Source organism: Sorex araneus, chromosome 1, assembly GCF_027595985.1.
Source record: "Sorex araneus isolate mSorAra2 chromosome 1, mSorAra2.pri, whole genome shotgun sequence".
Lineage (NCBI taxonomy): Eukaryota > Metazoa > Chordata > Mammalia > Eulipotyphla > Soricidae > Sorex > Sorex araneus.
In genome coordinates, this window is record NC_073302.1 from 194,634,250 (window position 1) to 194,651,962 (window position 17,713).

The 17,713-nt window shown below is 52.4% G+C and overlaps 1 protein-coding gene across 1 annotated transcript; it reads right to left on the minus strand.

Annotated features, from left to right (window-relative positions):
- Positions 1 to 2,393: 2,393 nt before the first annotated feature.
- Positions 2,394 to 8,620, minus strand: LRRC14B (leucine rich repeat containing 14B). Its single transcript, XM_004621402.2, has 2 exons — positions 7,734 to 8,620; positions 2,394 to 3,039 (listed from the first exon to the last, which is right to left on the minus strand). The coding sequence occupies exons 1-2, from the start codon at positions 8,618 to 8,620 to the stop codon at positions 2,394 to 2,396; spliced, it is 1,533 nt and encodes a 510-aa protein (XP_004621459.1).
- Between the last annotated feature and the right edge of the window lie 9,093 nt (positions 8,621 to 17,713).

The following is a 17,713-nucleotide window of genomic DNA, read 5'->3' on the forward strand; positions in this document are numbered from 1 at the left end:
ATAGTAAGACTCCATGGATACCCTCATTGTGCCCTGCATCACTTAGGCCCCTAGGGAGAGCAGGAGTGTGTCACAGATTCCCCGTCCCCAACATCACCAGGAGGAGCCTCAGTGGAGATGCCTTTGTGATTGGACAGCTGGCTGGAACACTGCCCTGAGCTGCCTTTGTGATTGGACACTTGGCTGGGGTCTGCTCTGAGCTGCCGCTTATAGGATAACATTGGGTTTGTCCTTTTAGCCTTGCCTCAGGGAACTTAGTTTACCTTAAAGCAATGTCCTTTCTGTATGGACACAGGAAGACAGTTAATATTATGCTTTGTAACTCGGGAGCTGATAAACTCCAATAATATTTACTCCTGGCATCTGCTTTCTCGTCTTAGTTGCCCTTAGTTCCTAGAACCCCAAAAGCAGGGTCCCAACGAGGGGCAGAATGGACCCAGGGTAAGCTGTGAACTACCCTGGCATTGAAATGGACCAGTAAAGTACCACATTACTCAACTAACTATAAGTTGAGAGCATGGTCATAGACAAATGCTGTCATGATCCAAAAGTAATGACGAGACTAGGACCCTGATGGGGTTAGGAAGACTAACCTGGCCTGAGGACTGTGGTCTGGAATATATAGTGAGATGTCCTCAGAAAGAACCAAACTTTAAGTTTGATATATCTCTTACTGTGCTTATACAGAATGACATTGCTAGAAATATTTGAAGTAGATTTACTACAATGATTTAAGTGGATTACTAGCTGAGGAAGGAAGAAAGCGACACACCCTTGTTTGGATTCCACCCTTGAGCAGATCTCCTAGTAATCTGGAGTAATCTCCTTAGATGAGATTTTGTTAATCTCCTGGAGAAGTGGTATTACCCCTCTTTGTTGATTCGTTAATGTTCAACCAACCTTTGTGTCACCACCCTATGTGATTGCTATGTAAACTAAGACTGTAAGATAAGTAGAAGACAGAGGCAAGACAGAAGCAGTAGAGAAGACACAGAAGAGAGAGAAGACACAGAAGCAAGGGAGAAGACACAGAAGCGGGGAGAAGACACAGAGGAAGGGAGAAGACAGAGAAGCAAGAAAGAAGACAGAGTAGAGAAGACACAGAAGCAGGGAGAAAACACAGAAGTGCAGAGAAGACACAGAAGTGGAGAGAAGACACTGAAGCAAGGGAGAAGACACAGAAGTGAGAGGGCTCTGGAGAGAGAGATTGGAAGAAGATCGGGAGAGACTAGAGGAGAGACGACAGAGACAGAGAGGTCGGAAGAGACCAGAGGAGAGACTACACAGATAGAGAGACAGAAGAGAGCACAGCGGCACACACAGAAGCAGAACACAAGGAGGAGCCATCCCGATCCGGTCCATACACAGCGGCTCGAGAGCACCGAACGCGAGCGGCGAGAGAGAGAGAGAGAGAGAGAGAGAGAGAGAGAGAGAGAGAGAGAGAGAGAGAGATCGCTGCCCCGCAGCCCTCCAACAACACACAACACACATCACATCACCCCTCCCCCTTCACGCATGCGCATTTGTATTTTTACCAGCCGTTATGATCAGAAGACTGGTTGGAGAGCTGCTCTGAGCTGCTGGTGGTTTTACTGGTGCCTACAGTCACCTTTCTCACATTCTCACTCGTGTAGCATTGAAAACAGCTGTCCCCCTGCTGGTCTGCACCCTGGACACCCTTTACCCCCTGCCGGGCTCCCACATACAGAGCAGGCATTACAGTCCTTTCAGCCATTTCCCCTCATCCACATTCTTCCACAGACTCTGTCTGCATTGGAATATTACACATGAACAAGCCGTATGTGTTTATTAGGGTTTGCTTATGCTGGCTTTCAACTCACTGACAGACTAGGTGTGACAGAAAACACATACACAGGTGTGGCCCCGCCTGCGGGCGATCAGCTGCTCTTCCACAAACAATGGGGCTCCCCTGGCCAGAGCACAGTGCCATTGCAAGATTTGTGTCCTGGGGAAACAGAAATGGGGTAGCAGAAGGGGGTCACCACCATTACTGCTATTTTCCCCTTGAGCCAGCAGCTGCCTGCTATCCTTGTGTATGCCCCTGTCTCTGTACAGGGCCTGAGGAGGGCTGGGCCTCAGGTTGGCAGTGGCCTGCACCCAGGGCTAGTGCGGAGATGTGGTTTGTGCTTGTTCTCATGTCTTCCCTCCCACCACCTTCCCCCTGTTCTCTCATTCCCTCCCTTCACATGCAGCCAACACTGACTGTCCCCCTTTCCCAGGTTCCACGACCCAGAGGCTGCTCTGGTTCTTCAGGCTCCTGCCACCCAGTACTCGGGGGCTGGCTGCACCAGAGAGCCAAGCTCCCCGGCAGTGCCTGCAGGCAGCTCTTCTCTGTGACACTGTGTGATGGCTCCACCAAGCTTTCAGTGCTGCTACTCCATCTGCTTCAGTGCTCTAGAGAAGTTTTCCAGAGCAGTTTTGAAAGCCTGTAGCAAGAAGGCCCCAAGCTCACGGCTGGTTTCCTGGATGTCAGGATCGAAGCTTCCATAGAGTGGCGTGGAGGCCTGGATATCTTCGCGGCCGGCCCGCAGCAGCAGGGCATGCAGGTCCTGCGCAATCATGTCATATTTGTGCTGGTCGAATTTGGACGCAGTCAGCTCATCCTGCGGGTAGGCTGTGCCCTCCGGGTAACAATCCTTGGGCACTGGGAACTCCACCCACCGCAGCCGTGGCAGCTCTCCCAAAGCAGAGAAGAGACGCCTCAGGCCCTGGGCAGACAGCGGGTTCCCAAGGAAGCGCAACTCCTGGAGCTGGTGGCAGGGGTCCAGGGCTGAGATTAGTATGCTCACGTGGCCATCCTCAATACCACACTCCTCCAGGGTGAGGACTCTCAGGGTGGGTGCTGCCCGGCGCAGCAGCCTGAAGAAGGATGAAGGGTACAGGCTCACCAGGCTGTGCCCACTGAGGTCTAGCACCTCCAGGTGGGTGGCATGGGCGCAGTCAGCCAGGAAGGCCATGTCTGCGTAGTTCAGGGAGCAGCTGGCCAGGTCCAGTACCTTCAGCGGGGTCTGCAGGGGGCTACAGGCAGAGCAGAGAGCAGTGAGAAGGAGAACATTTGTGCCTGGGTGGCCAACACGGCCTGGGGCCCAGCCTGCTGCCTGACCCACTTGCCTGAGCTTGGAAGGACTTTACTCGTGGATAGTAAAGCCCAGTGAGGCCTCACGGATCCCTCCTCGGCTGCCTGTTGGCCATGTGTGCTGGGATCCGACCTTCCCTGCAGCCACAGCTCTTGAAGATGGATTTATCCACAGCCCAGGAATGGAGTACAGGAAGGGGCCTCCACATGCTCAGGGCTCAGCGGGGAGGGGGTACAGCACTTGGAGGAGCCCAGGTCCACAGGAATCAGGCCAGGAGGGCCAGATCGGCATTGCCAGGGATGCAATCTATGTGGTGGTGTGTGGGGTGGGCATGCTCCCAGTTACCCTCCTGGTAGTGCCAATCTGCACCCTCAGAGCCTAGCTCCCTGCTGTCAGCTATCATCTCTCATGCCTGGGCCTAGGACCCATGGCTCCCTACACCTCCCCTAGGTCCCCCAGTGACTGTTACCGGGGCCCTGGATGCAGTTCCACACCTGACTGGAGTGAAGTTCTTCTTTTGTTTTGGGGCCACACCTGGTGGTTCTGAGAGCCATGTGATGCTTTTCTTTACACCCAGGACCTCCAAAGCAAACTGCTTGTCAGTCACAGAGCCACCTGGGGCCCTTGGTGAAGGGCCCATGCCCACAAATGCCCATGAGGAAATTATCCCTCACGTTAGTGTCAGGTCTGACCTTCACACTACCCATTCTGTGTATAGCAGGCCCAGTGAAGACTGTACCTTTGCTATGGAGTCTCCAGCATAGCAGTTGTCTGGGGCCTGCATTTAGGAGAGAGGCTCCTGGTACTTCAACCATCTGTACAGACCCCCAGCTTAATGCTGAACCCCTGACCCAACCCTGACCCTACTGTCTCCTGACTTCTCCAAGATGACCCAAACCTTCCCTTACTAATCTCTGATCCCTCTACTGACCTATCCCTACTCACCCCGTGCCCCTCCCCACTGATCTGGCCCTTTTATGCTGACCTCTGACCTCCCCCTACTGACCCAACCTCTTCCACTGACCTGGCCCTCTGCTGTTGACAACAACTTTCCTGTTGCTTGCCCCTGAACTCTGGAAGCTTGTGCTGTTATGAAATCCCCAGTGTCCCTCTCCCCATTCCCTCCATGCCTACATTTCCATGACTGACCAGCTTATTGCCACTGGACAGGACAGGAGAGATCTGGTCTGGTTCACTGTTGGACCTTCCTGAAAATGAACATAGGCCCTGTGGGGCTGGACCTGCCAGAATCTCTTCTTAGGAAATTACAAGCTTGGCCGCCTTGACCTTAAGCCACCCTGCCCAAGGCCTGCCCACCTGCCATAGTAAGTCTGTAGCTTCCTTTCCTACAGGACTTAGAACTGTGAGGCCTTCTTGCCACTCCTGCTGGTCACCCCCGGTCCCTGTAAAGTGGCAAACACTACCCTCACTAGTGAATGCTCTTGGAGATCTCTGCCCCCCTCCAGGACTGTGGAGCCAGTCTAGGCTCAAAGTGGGGCTTTTCCACTCTCCAATAACCTAGGGTGGGTTGGGCCACCAATAGTGCTCAGGGGCTGTACTCAGAAGAGAGCCCTGGTGGTGCCAGGGACCATACAGTGTGCTGGGATGGAACTGGTCAGCTGTAGGCAAGACAAATGCCTCACTTCTTGCTCTCCCTCTAGCCCACTGCTGTCATCTCCATAGTCGGTGCCAATTAATGACTAGCAAGAGACTTTCTCATCAAATGAGAAAGCCCCACCAGATGGCCCCATGAGGACACAGCTGTCTCCACCACCAGAGTTGATTCAGCCTCAAACACACACAGAAAGGGCAGCAGATGTGGGGTGTGGAGACCAACACAGCTTTGCGTCCTGACACCAACGTGGCTCTGGTCACCGTAACATGACACCAATATAGCTCAGGAAATGACCTGACACTCAACACAGCTCCAGTCATTTGTGTCCTGACACCAACATGACTCAGGACACTGTGACTTGACACCAACACAGCTACAGTCACATGTGACCTGACACCAACGGCTCAAGGCACTGTGACGTGGACCAACATGACTCTGGCCAGGCTCTGTCTTCTTCCCTGGGTCGGATGCGGGGTCCCTCTCCTCCAGCCACCTTGTAACTATTATCTCCGCTATTTCCATGCTGTGCCCCTGCAAACCTGGTGAGCTGGTGCTCCTTGCTCCCCAGTTCTCCTGAGGATTCTGGAGAAGCAGAGCCTGCTGTGCTGTGCTATCCAGGCCCCAGCCGCTCCACCTAACTCTGCCTCACACTCAATCCAGAATGTCCTTCCGCATTGCTGACTCACGGCATGTAATCGTCAAAAACCCGAGGGATGTATCCAACCCTTGGCACTGCTGGGACCTGCCAGTCAGTCGTTGCCTTTGCAGAAACTGGAGCCCTGTTTGAAGCCCATGCCCAACTTCTCTCATGTCCCTGAGTCGTAAAGAGGGACCAGAGTCCCTTGATCTACCTTGCCAGGTCCAAGTCAGCTCCTTCTCCTAAATTTCTTATTTCTGTCAACATGTTTCCATAGAAACTTCCTGTCTAGTTGCCCATCTGGGAAGGACTGTCCCCTTGGATCTTCTGCCTGAAGGACAATCTACAACTGTGCTCATCATCTGCTTTGGGCCTTAGGCCAAAACTATCCTCTGCCTTCTCCAGAAGTGTTAGAGACACCTGGGCCCTTACCATGACATCAGCGACCGGTAGGAGCCACTCATCACCTTACTTTCCTCCATCAGAGAATGTGGCTCACAGCTGTCTTACCTGGTGCCCTCAGGCTCTCTCTCTATAGACATTGCCACAGTGTGGACCAGTGATTGCCTGGTAACTGGATTTGTCTGGCAAATCCGCTTTGGATGCTGATATCTAGTTCTGGTTTATTTAGATTAACAAGGTTGTTTAGATCTCCAATACGGAGAATCTATTCATGACTGTGTGAATCCAAGGCTAATATCTGTGGCCATATGCAGAATAGGAGGGACACATGCAAAGCAGGTAAACTGGTTCTGTTTTCTTTGCAGTGGGTCATGTATGGAACAAACACATAAGAAACCTCCCCAGAACTGCAGATACAATTGTGAGAGTACCCTTGTGGCTTCTGGACTGGAGACATAGCACAGGAGTTAAGGTGCTTGCCTTGCATTAATTCCTAGCACCACATATGACCCCTAAGCATGGCCAGAGTCACTTCTGAGCACAGAGCCTGGAGAAGTCCCTGATCACTGCTGGGTGTGACCCATTCCCATATCTGATTGGCCTTCCTGCTGATAACTGGTTTTCTGCCATCAGATGCCATCAATACCTACTGCTGCCTGATCAACACCATCTCCCAAGTACAGTTGCAAGTCACTGACTTTGAAGAGCTGAGACCTTCAAAGGTGCCCAGCTCTCTGGGTCTGGGGCATCTTGGGGTCCCTGGCCTTGCAGCTGGCCAGTAGAAGCATCTCATTCTGTTCAGGTCACAGTTGTGGTAGTGATGCACACACAGACTCTGCTCTGATGTGCATATGCTAGGGGTGCCCCAGCCCCAATTAGCCTTGGAACTCCACCCACCATTTATCTGCCCATTACTCAGTCACTCATGGTCTCCTGGGCTAATGATTGGGGTCTGGCCACTGAAACTCCTGCCCTTTTGTTCTAAGTGGCCTTAACCTCGTTGAGTCTTATCCAGGCCTGAGACTCTGAGTGTCTCCTGCTCCTGATACAGAGAAGCTCTGTCTAGTGCTATGGATACTGCAGAGCTGGTCACCCATGCATGCCAGAGAATGGCCTGGACACAAAGAGACAAAATGATAAGGAAAAGTATACAGCAAGGTAACTGCTCAGACAGAGGGATTCAGAGGGGACACTGGACACTAGGGATTGGAAGAGGCCGACAAGGAGTTACCTCTGGCCACCTGTACCCAGAGGACCCAAACCACCAGCTCCCTGAACGGTGCAGCATTTTTGCAATGCTGCAGAATTGAAGTCTCTGCAGGCCACTCTACGTCTCACTGTAAAGGTCAAGGACCCCGAGGCCACTTCGCACTCCCACCCTCCTTCCTGAAACCTGCTTGGAAACCCCCATGTGGTGCTGCCCATGCCAGCAGCTGCAGCTCAGAACCCATATCTGACTCAGTCCTCGGTCCCAGGTGCCCCTGCGCTTGGCCCAGTGGAAAGGGTTTCCCTGGTTCCCAATTCTCCGGTGACAGCACTCATGGCTGGGAAACGAGAAGTTCCTCTCCTCTAAGTGTTGTGAAATACTTTGTTCCCTGCCCTCCACGGTGTCACCTAGGCTGTGACGCACAGCAGGACAGCACCAATTTCCATCTGGGCCTCCTGAACGGCAGCCTGGTGAGGAGCCAGCCACCCCACCAGAGCCGCGTCAGTGAGCAGGAGCCCGAGACGGACGCAGCCAACAGTCCGAGTCAGCAGACCAGCGCAGTGTCTCCGTGGGAGGACTCACTGCAGTTGGCGCAGGGGCACCTACTCCCACGTGGGTGGCAGTATGGGCAGCAGATGCCATGCACAGCTTCACCTGTGTGCCTGCTGATAGGACCTTCACTCTTCCTGCTGGTCACGAAAAATCCCAGGACACTGGTGACCTTCAGTCAGGCCTCAGGATGGGGCTGACCCTCCCCTGCACCCCCAGACTCACCCAAGCAGTTGCTGGATCTTCCCAGTCAGTGTGGAGAAGGCCACACTCAGCTCTGTGAGTTGGGCCATCTGGCCGAGTGCCTGGGAGATAGAAGTGAGGAGGGGGTCCTTGCCGTCGGGGCCCAGGGTGTGGGCGGGGGGTGCATCCAAGGCCTTGGCGGGCAGGGTGAGTGCAGTCAGCTGGGGGAGGCGCACCTGGGCCAGTATTTGCTGCACGTGGCCGGTGTGCAGCCGCACGTTGTGAACCACCTGCAGCCGGCGCAGCTGGCCCGGCCCTGCCAGGCGCAGTACCTGCAGCAGTGGCCCTGGGTCCAGGCTGTCTGCCCGCAAGGACACACAGCACACTTGGAGGGGTGAGGCTCCCTGGGGTGCCAGGGCCTGCACCACCACCTGGAAGTTACCCTCGGTAACAAAGATGTCGGCCAGGACCTGGATGGGGACCTGGACAGCCCGAGGCTCGACCTGCAGCGCACAGCAGGTCCTGGCCAGCAGCTCAGTGCGGCCCCACCTGCCCAGCGCCTGCCCACAGGGGCACTGCTGCACCTGCACGTCCCGGAGGCCTGTGAGGTCCACCAGGCGCAGCCCCTGCTCCCCACCCCGGAGAACATGGTCGGCCAGGCCCTGCACACATGCCTCCAGGCAGGCCCTGCACGCCCGGTCACGCAGGTCCTCAGGCTGCTCTGTGCTCGGTGCCAGCAGCGGGTCCAGCCGGAACTCCTCCAGTGGCCAGCGGCCCAGCAGAACGCGGATTACCTCACAGTGCTCCAGCAAGTAGCTGGCTTTGAACAGGAGTGGGTACAGGCTGTGGGCCACCCAGTCCAGACTCTGCTGAGCCACCTGTGGGTGGGACACCAGGGCCGCGGCAGACAGGAAGCGCAGTGTCCTCATGGCGCCTGCAGCAGCAGGAGGCCCCTGTGCCCCCTGAGCTGTGTGCTGGACTTGCTGCAGCTGCTGACGCCACACTGGGCGGGCGGAGGCTGCTTCTGTGGTCACCTGACTGCTATTTTGGGCTTGTTGGGAGTAGGGTGTGGACATGCTGGTGGATATAGCTGTGTCCTGGCACCACTGGTGAAAACGGAGATGGCCCAGTGCTGGTCCCCGGGCCCCCCGACAGTGTCTGTGTCTGCTATAGGACAGCCTGTCCTTGGGGTACAGCAGGTCCATCCTGGCGCAGCTTCTTTAGGGGGCTGTGCCCGTCACGACAATTCCTCCTGAAGCACCCAGCAGGCTCCCTGCTGACAAGAAAGCAGGCCCCAAGGTCAAGAAGGCCCTGCCTACAGCAGACTTTGGGGATCTTCACCCCCTCTTAACATAAGGTGTGTGGTTGTTGTCATGACACCAGGGTAGAGTCAACCACCTAATTCCTTGTTTTGAGAGGTCTGATGCCAGTTCCAAGAGGGAAACCTTCCCTTCCCAGGGCTGGTTGCTTCCAGCCTCACTGCTAGGTGGCACCTTCTGCACACAACAGGCAGGGGCTGCTGTGAGGGCAGCATCAGCCTCCCCTTCATGGGGCTTGTCGTCCCTCCACAGGACAGACAATCTTCTGCAAGTGCTGTGCTGCCATGGGCCTTCTAAGGGGTGTGAGTGTCTGGAAGAGTGTATGTAAGTGTGAGAGTATGTGTGAGAATTTGAGAGTATGTGTGTGTGTTTGTGTATGAGTGTGTATAGGGGTGTTTATGTGAATGTATTATGAAGAGGTGTGTGGGAGAGGGTGTGAGTGTACGTGTGTGTATAAGAGTATGTGTAAGCCTGTGTACTGGTGTATGCATGTGTGTTGTGGGTAGTGATATGTGCATGTTGGGGTGTGTGTGGGTGTTGGTGTTTGAGGATGTGTGTTGGGGTACGTGAGTGTGCCAGGGGTTGTGTGTGTGAGTGTAGGTTCTAGTACATATTGGGGTGTGGGTGTCAGTGTGTTACTATGGGTATGAATGTGAGTGAGTGGGTTATGTTTGGATGTGTATGTTATATGTAAGTGTATGAATGGGTGTTGGTGTGTGAATGAGCCAGTGTGCGTGGGCATCAGTATGGATGTGTGCTGCTTGTGAGTAGCTTCAGTGTATGTTAACACAGGAGGAGGTGGGCTGCTGCCCAAGTGCAGGTTCTGTTCTCCCCATCCATAACCCTCAAACTCAAAGCTATTGAGTTAGACTGGTTCCCAGTCCCAACCACACGCCTCTGTGGGCCCTGGGGAAGGGGCAGCTCCCAAACTCTTGCTGACCACCTGCAGAACCAGAGCAGAGCAGCAGTGAAAACCAGTGCAGTTCATTTACATTCGTAAAGCTGGAAGAAGTCAGCTCTGGAAGAGAAATCAGGGGACAGTCCTTTTTCACTCTGAGGAGGGGGGGTGGGAATGGAGGTGGGAGGTTGGGGTTGGGGAGGAGGTGTCCATGCACAAGCTCACTGGAGCTTAGAAGATATCCCCCTGACACTCTTCTTTTCCTGGGAGACCCTTCACAGGATGCCCACACACAGATCTGGTTGTTACTTTTGGATCATGACAGCATTTGTCTATGACCATGCTCTCAACTTATAGTTGAGATTTGTGGCACTTTGGCCTGGCCCATTCGATGCCAGGGTAGCTCACAGCTTGCCCTGGGTCCATTCTGTCCCTCGTTGGGACCCTGATTTTTGGGTGCTAGGAACTAAGGGCAACTGAGACGAGAAAGCAGATGCCCAAGAGTAAATATTATTGGAGTTAATCAGCTCCCAAGTTACAATAATATTAACTGTCTTCCTGTGTCCATACAGAAAAGACATTGCTTTAAGGTAAATTAAGTTCCCTGTGGCAAGGCTAAAAGGACAAACCCAATGTTATCCTACGTGGGAGGATGCACCTAAGAGCAGTCACACACATATGGGAGAACACACCTGGAGGTCACACACCTGGAAGTCTCACACCTGGGAGCAGTGCCTACTGTGGTGTGGCTGAGACCCTGTCTGTACTCCCTGGACCTGCCCACCTGGGTCTGCACACTGGGTTTGCACACCTGGGCCTGCATACCTGGGCCTGCATACCTGGGTCTATACATCTGGGCCTGCACACCTGGGTCTACATAATTGGGCCTGCATATCTGGGCTAGCACTCCTGTCCCTGTCCCTGAACACCTGGGCCTGCACACCTGGGCCTGCTCACCAAGCCTGCATACCTGGGCCTGCAAACCTGGGCAGCGACCTTGAAGAAGATGTTTCTATGGCTAAAGAACAGGACATCTGACTGTTGCTTGACATGAACACACAGGGACAGGTCCACAGGGACACACAGTGATCCCTCTTAGGAGGCTTTCACCTCCCTGCAGCCCTGAGCGGGAGGGCACCCCTCACCTTTCTGCTCTCTGTCATCAGTTTCCTCACAGAAGTGGGCCCTGGTGAATGAGGACCTGCTCCAATTCTGAATGGCTGGGGGGCTCTGGAACTGTGGTCTTTGTGGGGTGGGGGTCCCCAGCTGCACCGCTGGCTCCCCTCAAGCCCCTGATATTTACCCCGCTATAGCTGACAATTTACCCTGTGCTCATCAGCTCTCCTAGAGTTGCTTCCTGGGCAGTGGGGAGGGGGCCTGGGAGGGTTCCTGGGCATGTATCCTTGGGTCCTGCTACATGGCCTCCTGCCCATACAGAGCACTTGAGATCTCCTTCATGGTGAAGCTCCCAGAGACAGTCCGGTGGAACCACCCACCAGCCCTCGGGCCAAGCTGGTGCGTGGGGAGGCTGTGTTCCAGGCAGCCTCTCCAACGAGAACTGTGCCTCCTGGTGTCTAGGCCCAGCTCACTGCTACTTGCCCTGGCACCATGCCCCCCACTCACCCAGCAGCTTCTTGGCAGCTCTCAGGACACTTGGCAGTAGGTTCTGGCCCAGGTGCTTGGGGCTCTGCCCCCTCCTCTTCCCCCTTCCTGCCTCCTCCCTAAGTGCCCAGGCCCCTCACTCCCCACTGCATGGGCCAAAGGCACTTGGCACTCTTAGGCTCACCTTGCTCTGCGGCCCTGCAGGGACTCTACTGTCTAGAAATGGAGATGAAGTTCGCTGAGAAACGGACTCAGAGCTTCCATTTTAAAACACATTACTACACTCACATGTGCTTGAAACCTTCTCAGGTTGCTTGTGGTTTTGACCTTTGGGAGCTGCCAGGGGCCTGCCTGCACCAAGTGGCATGACCAACCTCCAGCCAGACCTTGTGTTGGTCACTCAATTCCCAGCGAGGACATTGGGGTAGGGTGGATCTTCCTTTCACCTGTCATTAGACACCATGTCTGACATTACCTAAGAGAGCTCCAGCTGGATCAGGACTAGAACTGTGTCCAATGACCCAAACAAACAGGCAGAGGAGAGAGATAGGAGTGTGTGCCTGGTCTGGGATGTGGGTCAGAGAGACTCACTGAGCCAGACTGTAGGTCAGCACCAGCTGACAGGATGGAGGGAGAAGGTGGGCTAGGGAGGGCACGTGAAGCATCTCAGATGAGAAGCCCTGCCTCAAACCTCAAGGTAGAAGCTAATTCTACTTGGTCTGAAGTTTGGAGGGGGGGTTAGGCCTCACCAGTAGTGTTTAGGGGTTACTCCCAGCTCTATGCTCAGGAATGAGCCCTGGCAGTACTAGAAATAGAACCAAGGTACCTCCTAATCTCTCTCTCTCTCTCTCTCTCTCTCTCTCTCTCTCTCTCTCTCTCTCTCTTTCTCTCTCTCTCTCTCAGAATGAGAATAAAGTTAAAGAATGGATTGCAAACTGGGTGGTCCTGCCTAAACTACCAAATGGTTATTCCAAATGGTCCACGGAAATGTGAAAATTCAAAGAAACCTGGCAAACGGATGGAAGACGACTAGAAAACAAATGAAAGTGATGTTTTAGTGTAGGAAGAAAAGTTCAACAGCAAGAGAAAGAAGCCCATGATGAGATTTCATTTCACGGCAAACATTCAAAAATGCATGAGCTGGTTTGGCTCTTGCAGACCTGTCCTGGGTGCTGCCTGAGGCCCAGGGAAGACAGTGGGAGTCTCAGGAAGACTGTTTGTTTGTTTGTGTGTGTGTTTTTGCTTTTTTTGGGTCACACCTGGCGATGCACAGGGGTTAACTCCTGGCTCTGCACTCAGGAACCACTCCTGGTGGTGCTCGGGGGACCATGTGGGATGCTGGGAACCGAACCTGGGTCGGCCGCGTGCAAGGCAAATGCCCTACCCGCTGTGCTATTGCTCCAGCCCCCACAGGAAGACTGTGTGGACCACGCACCTCCCCTTCATGCACAGCAACCACAAAAATCTTCAAAGGAGGGCACAGCCAGGAGTGCAGGGGCATCCCTGACAGGGCTTGCAGGAGTCCGGGGGATGTGGGGTCTGAAGGAGGCTGCTCTGTTCCTCTCTCCTTGGACTGACATGATCACCTCCCCCATGGAGCGTCCTCACATTCCAGCCACTCTCCAGTCCCTTCAGATGCCTGTTGGAGGTGAGCACCAGCCTGGGAGCAACCCTGACAGCGTCTGGAGGGAGAAGGCAGCTGTGCAGGGCATCCTGAGGGACCCTATGTCACTGTGACGCGTGTCCTAAGCAATAAACTCCTTTGCTCCACATAGCTTAGCAGAACAGAGGCCCCAGGAGGCTCTCTCCTGCAGGCGTGAGCTGGGCCTGCAGGGAGTGAAGGTCACAGGACTCAGGACAGGGCCATCAGGGCCACAGCCAGGAGCAGTGGGGGTGGTCTTGCTCACAACATGCCTGGTGTCTGCTGGATATGTTTAGGCTCAGCGGGATGAGTGTGGGCCTTTGAGAGGCTCTTGCAAATACAGCCTCAATGGCGGGCTCACCTGCTTAGTGGTACCAACCTGACCTTTGTGGTCACCCACTGGCCGTCTTCACTGGCACAAAGGTCCTCACTCCTCAACCAGGCCAGCAAGGAATTGCTTTCCAGTCAGAGGACAACTGGTAGGTTTCCTGGACCAGCTTCATCATAGCCCTGAGCTTGCTGGTGAGCTCTGGGACCTCTTGCATGGGGGAGGGGAGAATACAGAGAACCTCCCTGAGAGGGAGACCCCAATCTAATGCCAGGACTGGGTCACACATTAACCACACAGTGGCCAGCAGCAACCACACTGCACTTGCAGGTCCTCCTCCCAGGGTGGGGAGCCTGAGGCAGAGACAGAGGCCAGAAAGAAGGGACCTGAGAAACTTAGCAGGGGACCTGGCTCACAGTCCAAGCAAGCCTGGAGCTAGCCAGTGGCCACACGTGGAAGTGAAGCCCTGTGGGAGCAGCCTGTCACACCAACCACTGGTCTGCAGGCCTGAGGGCCCAGTCCTCCTGTGTCCGCAAATGCCAGGTGCAGCTATGTCCACTGTTGCCTTACTGCTCATCAGCAAATGAGTGGAGTCACTCTTCCTCAGCAGTACTTGGCCACCAGGGAAAGAAGTGGTCTTTTATAAGTATTAATAATTGGAAGGAGTTGCAAATCAGAGTTTAAAAATCTCTGCAGATCTTGGGCTGAAGAGATAGAGTGGGTAAGCCACTTGCTTTGCATGCAGCTGATCTGAGTTTGATCCCCAGCACCCCATATGGTTCCCACAAGTAACACAGAAGGTAGATAGCCCTGAGCATGGTCAGGCATGCCCTCCCCCACTACCCACCAAAAAAAAAAATACCAAGTAAGCAAATGAAACAAAATCTCTGCTATAGATGACAAGCAACCAAATTATCTGTCCTCAAGTTTCTACCATGTATCTATTCCCACATCTCTGTCAAGTACAATAAAGTCACCCAAAGCTGCCTGTGCAGTACCTGCAGGAATGCAATGGCATCCTCGCTGTCCGTGGGGAAAGGTTCCAGCTTCTAGTACAGTGTGGGCAGAGGAAGAGAGACAAGCTCCACAGAGCTCACAGCTCGCAGCTGTGTTCCCGTGAGCACATTCAGGCTGGGCTTGTTTCATCACTGGTGGGCTTTGTTGGAGACACTTGGAGAGCTGCTGCTGGAGCACTGCAATTCAAGCAGCTTCAATTGCATGGCCTTTCCTGTGTGCATGCATACATTCATTTAATGACTAGACAGGGCCCTGGAGCTGCTTTACCTTATAGAAGCCAATGACAGTGACAGTGATAGAAGCTGACGGGTCTCTGGGCTGTAGGGAAAGGAGCCGTTGAAGGTCTGAGGTCAGTTTGGCACTGTCAACAAACATGTGTAATTCTTCAGGGAATCGAGCACCTCATACTGCCAGGGAGAGGTCGTATAAACACAGGTTAGTGTCAAGGTAGAGATGCAGGTGTGTGTCATGGTACGGACATTCTCATACTTTGTATGTTTAATGTTAAAACAAGAAGGGTAAAGAAAAAATACTACTAAAACTCTTGAAAATTATCATGAACCACAGAGATCAATGGTTCTTTAATGATGTTATCTCAAAGTTTTATAAGAAAGAGACCATCATCCTCTGAAGATTCATTAACCACTAAAGCCAGCCTACCAGGGCCTCGATACAGGAGACCTTTTTTACCTGCCCATGACCATACATTTCTTTTAACTTACTTTCCCAACTAGTCCTAGATAAAGCTCCAGTCCCAACTTAGGAGTAAGGTGGATTTTGTGGATGGTGAGTCCACTAGCTTCTCAGGTTACTAGCACCTGAATGACCTTCAAGCAGTGAGAACCCTAATTTGGGTTCACTAACAGTATCACGAGACTTTTTTTTTCTTTTTGGGTCACACCCGGCAATGCACAGGGGTTACTCCTGGCTCTGCACTCAGGAATTACCCCTGGCGGTGCTCAGGGGACCATATGGGATGCTGGGAATCGAACCCGGGTCGACTGCATGCAAGGCAAACGCCCTCCCCGCTGTGCTATCGCTCCAGCCCCAGGAGACTTTCTTTTCTCTTGGTTTGTTTGGGGTCACACATAGCTGTGAACCCAGCATTCATAGTCAAAGGTTGAAGGTCACAATCAAAAAATACTTTTTCCCTTTCTTTTTAGTTTTGGGGCCACACCCAGCAGTGCTCTGTGCTTACTCCTGTTGGTGCTTGGGGGATCATATGTGGTGCTGAGAATGGAACATAAGGTACTATGCAATGTCAATCTTTGACCACAAATGCCTTTCTGCATTGAAACTAGTGATACATCAAAGCCAAGGATTTTTTTTTCCTATTGAATCACCGTGAGAACAGTTACAAAGCTTTCAGGTTTAAGTCTCAGTCATACAATGATCAAAATGATCAAACACCCATCCCTTCACCAGTGCACATGTTCCACCACCAAGAGCCCCATTGTACCCCTCCTCCTACCTCCCACTCTGCCTGTGTGGCAGATGATTTTCACTTTACTCTCTCTTTATAAAGCCAAGGATATTTAAATCAGATCTCAGACCACTTCATTGATTACTTCTCTCCTTCATCTCTCTTTTATGTTCTTTTCCACTTTTGCAAATGGATTATATGGCTTTCTAATCCATAAATTGCCACATGCAAGGCAAGTGCCCTTCAGTGGGACTATCTCTCTGGTCCCACAGTATTGAGTTTTGACAAACTCAGAATCATGTAAGCCCCACAGTTAGGACTCAGATCAGTTCTAAGCCCTAACTCCTACTCCTCTTCTGTGGTCCTGACCCTTGCCCACTGTGACTAGAGGGCATGTCAATGCTTCAAGCAGGACTGGACTCTCTAAGCAGATTGTCTCGGTCTGTCCATCGTGCACTTTCTTCACAGTGACCTTGCCAGAGTTTTCACTCCCCAGCTGGAGGCCAGTGGCTGTTTCCAGCTTGGGACAATCCTAAATTACCTCACCAGAACACTGTGGGAGCACAAGTCTTCCTTTCTCTTGAACAAATATCTAGCAGTGGGTTTGCTGGCCCCATGCTAGGTGTGGGTCAAACTGAAGAAACAGCCATTGTTCCAGTGTGACTTCAGCTGCTTGAAGCTCCACCAGCAACACTGAGCACTTGTCATTGGCACGTATCCTTGTGCTACCGTCCCTGAGTGTTTCTCCCAATGGATAGAGATGCAGAATACACTCAGCCCTGTGGTCGCTCGTGTATCTTCCATGGGGAAGTCTTCCTAAATGTTCTGCCAATTTTTTGTTGGGACGGTTGTTTTATTATAGAGACTGGAACTTCACATATTCTGGAGAAAAGCCCTTTAACAAGCATTGTTTTGCAAATATATTCTCAGTGTCCATAATTCAAGGTTTCATCCTAGTAACAGTGACTTTGGGGGACGGGGTTAGGCTGCATCCAAGAGTGTTCAAATGTTACTCCTGGCTCTGTGTCCAGTGATCATTCCTGGAAGTAATCAGGAGATTCTATATGGTTCTGGGTTCTGAACCAGAGTCAGCCACATACGAGCAAGTGCTGTAACCCCTGTATAATCTCTATGGTCCAGTAGCTGTGTTTTTTGAGAAGTTTTTTTTTGTTTTTTACATTTTTTCATTTTCTTTTTTATTTTTTAAAATTAAATCACTGTAAGATACACAGTTACAAGGTTTTTCATGATTTGGTCTCAGTCATACAATGTTCCAACACCCATTCCTTTACCAGTATACATTTACTAACACAAATATCTCCAATTTCCCTCCTGCAAATGCCCCACCCCAGCCCCCACCCCCACCAGCCTGCCTCTATAGCAGGTTTTTTCCTTCTCTTTGAGAAGTTTTAAAACTCAAATGAATTCCAATTTACTTTTTAGTTTTGGGGTACTCAGGAGCTACTTCCAGCTCTGTACTCAGGGGTTGTTCCTAGAGGTACTCAGGGGGCCATGTGGGCCAAAAACTGAAAAAAAAAACTGTAAAAGACTACAGTGGGACACAATTGGGCTGATAACCTAGTTTCTGCTACATGATGATTTCATTAAACTTCAGTTTAATAAAGTTTAATTAAACTAAACTGCAAAATTCAAGTTTGTTTTTAAATTGGTGTTACTCTCAGTGAGGCTGAACCTAGAGGTATGTGCCTGGTGTCCCCATAACAACCTTTCTGAAAAAGTGGAATCTTGAGGGTTGAGTCCAAGGGCCTGCAGAGAGGATCAATGGTAAGAAG

What these genes read in the sequence shown, in the direction of transcription:
- LRRC14B (XM_004621402.2), bottom strand. Translation starts at nt 8,620, where the DNA reads ATGAGGACACTGCGCTTCCTGTCTGCCGCGGCCCTGGTGTCCCACCCA. An exon ending in AAGATCCAGCAACTGCTTGG is followed by an intron (nt 3,040 to 7,733) that starts GTGAGTCTGGGG and finishes CTCTGCCTGTAG; the next exon opens with CCCCCTGCAGACCCCGCTGA.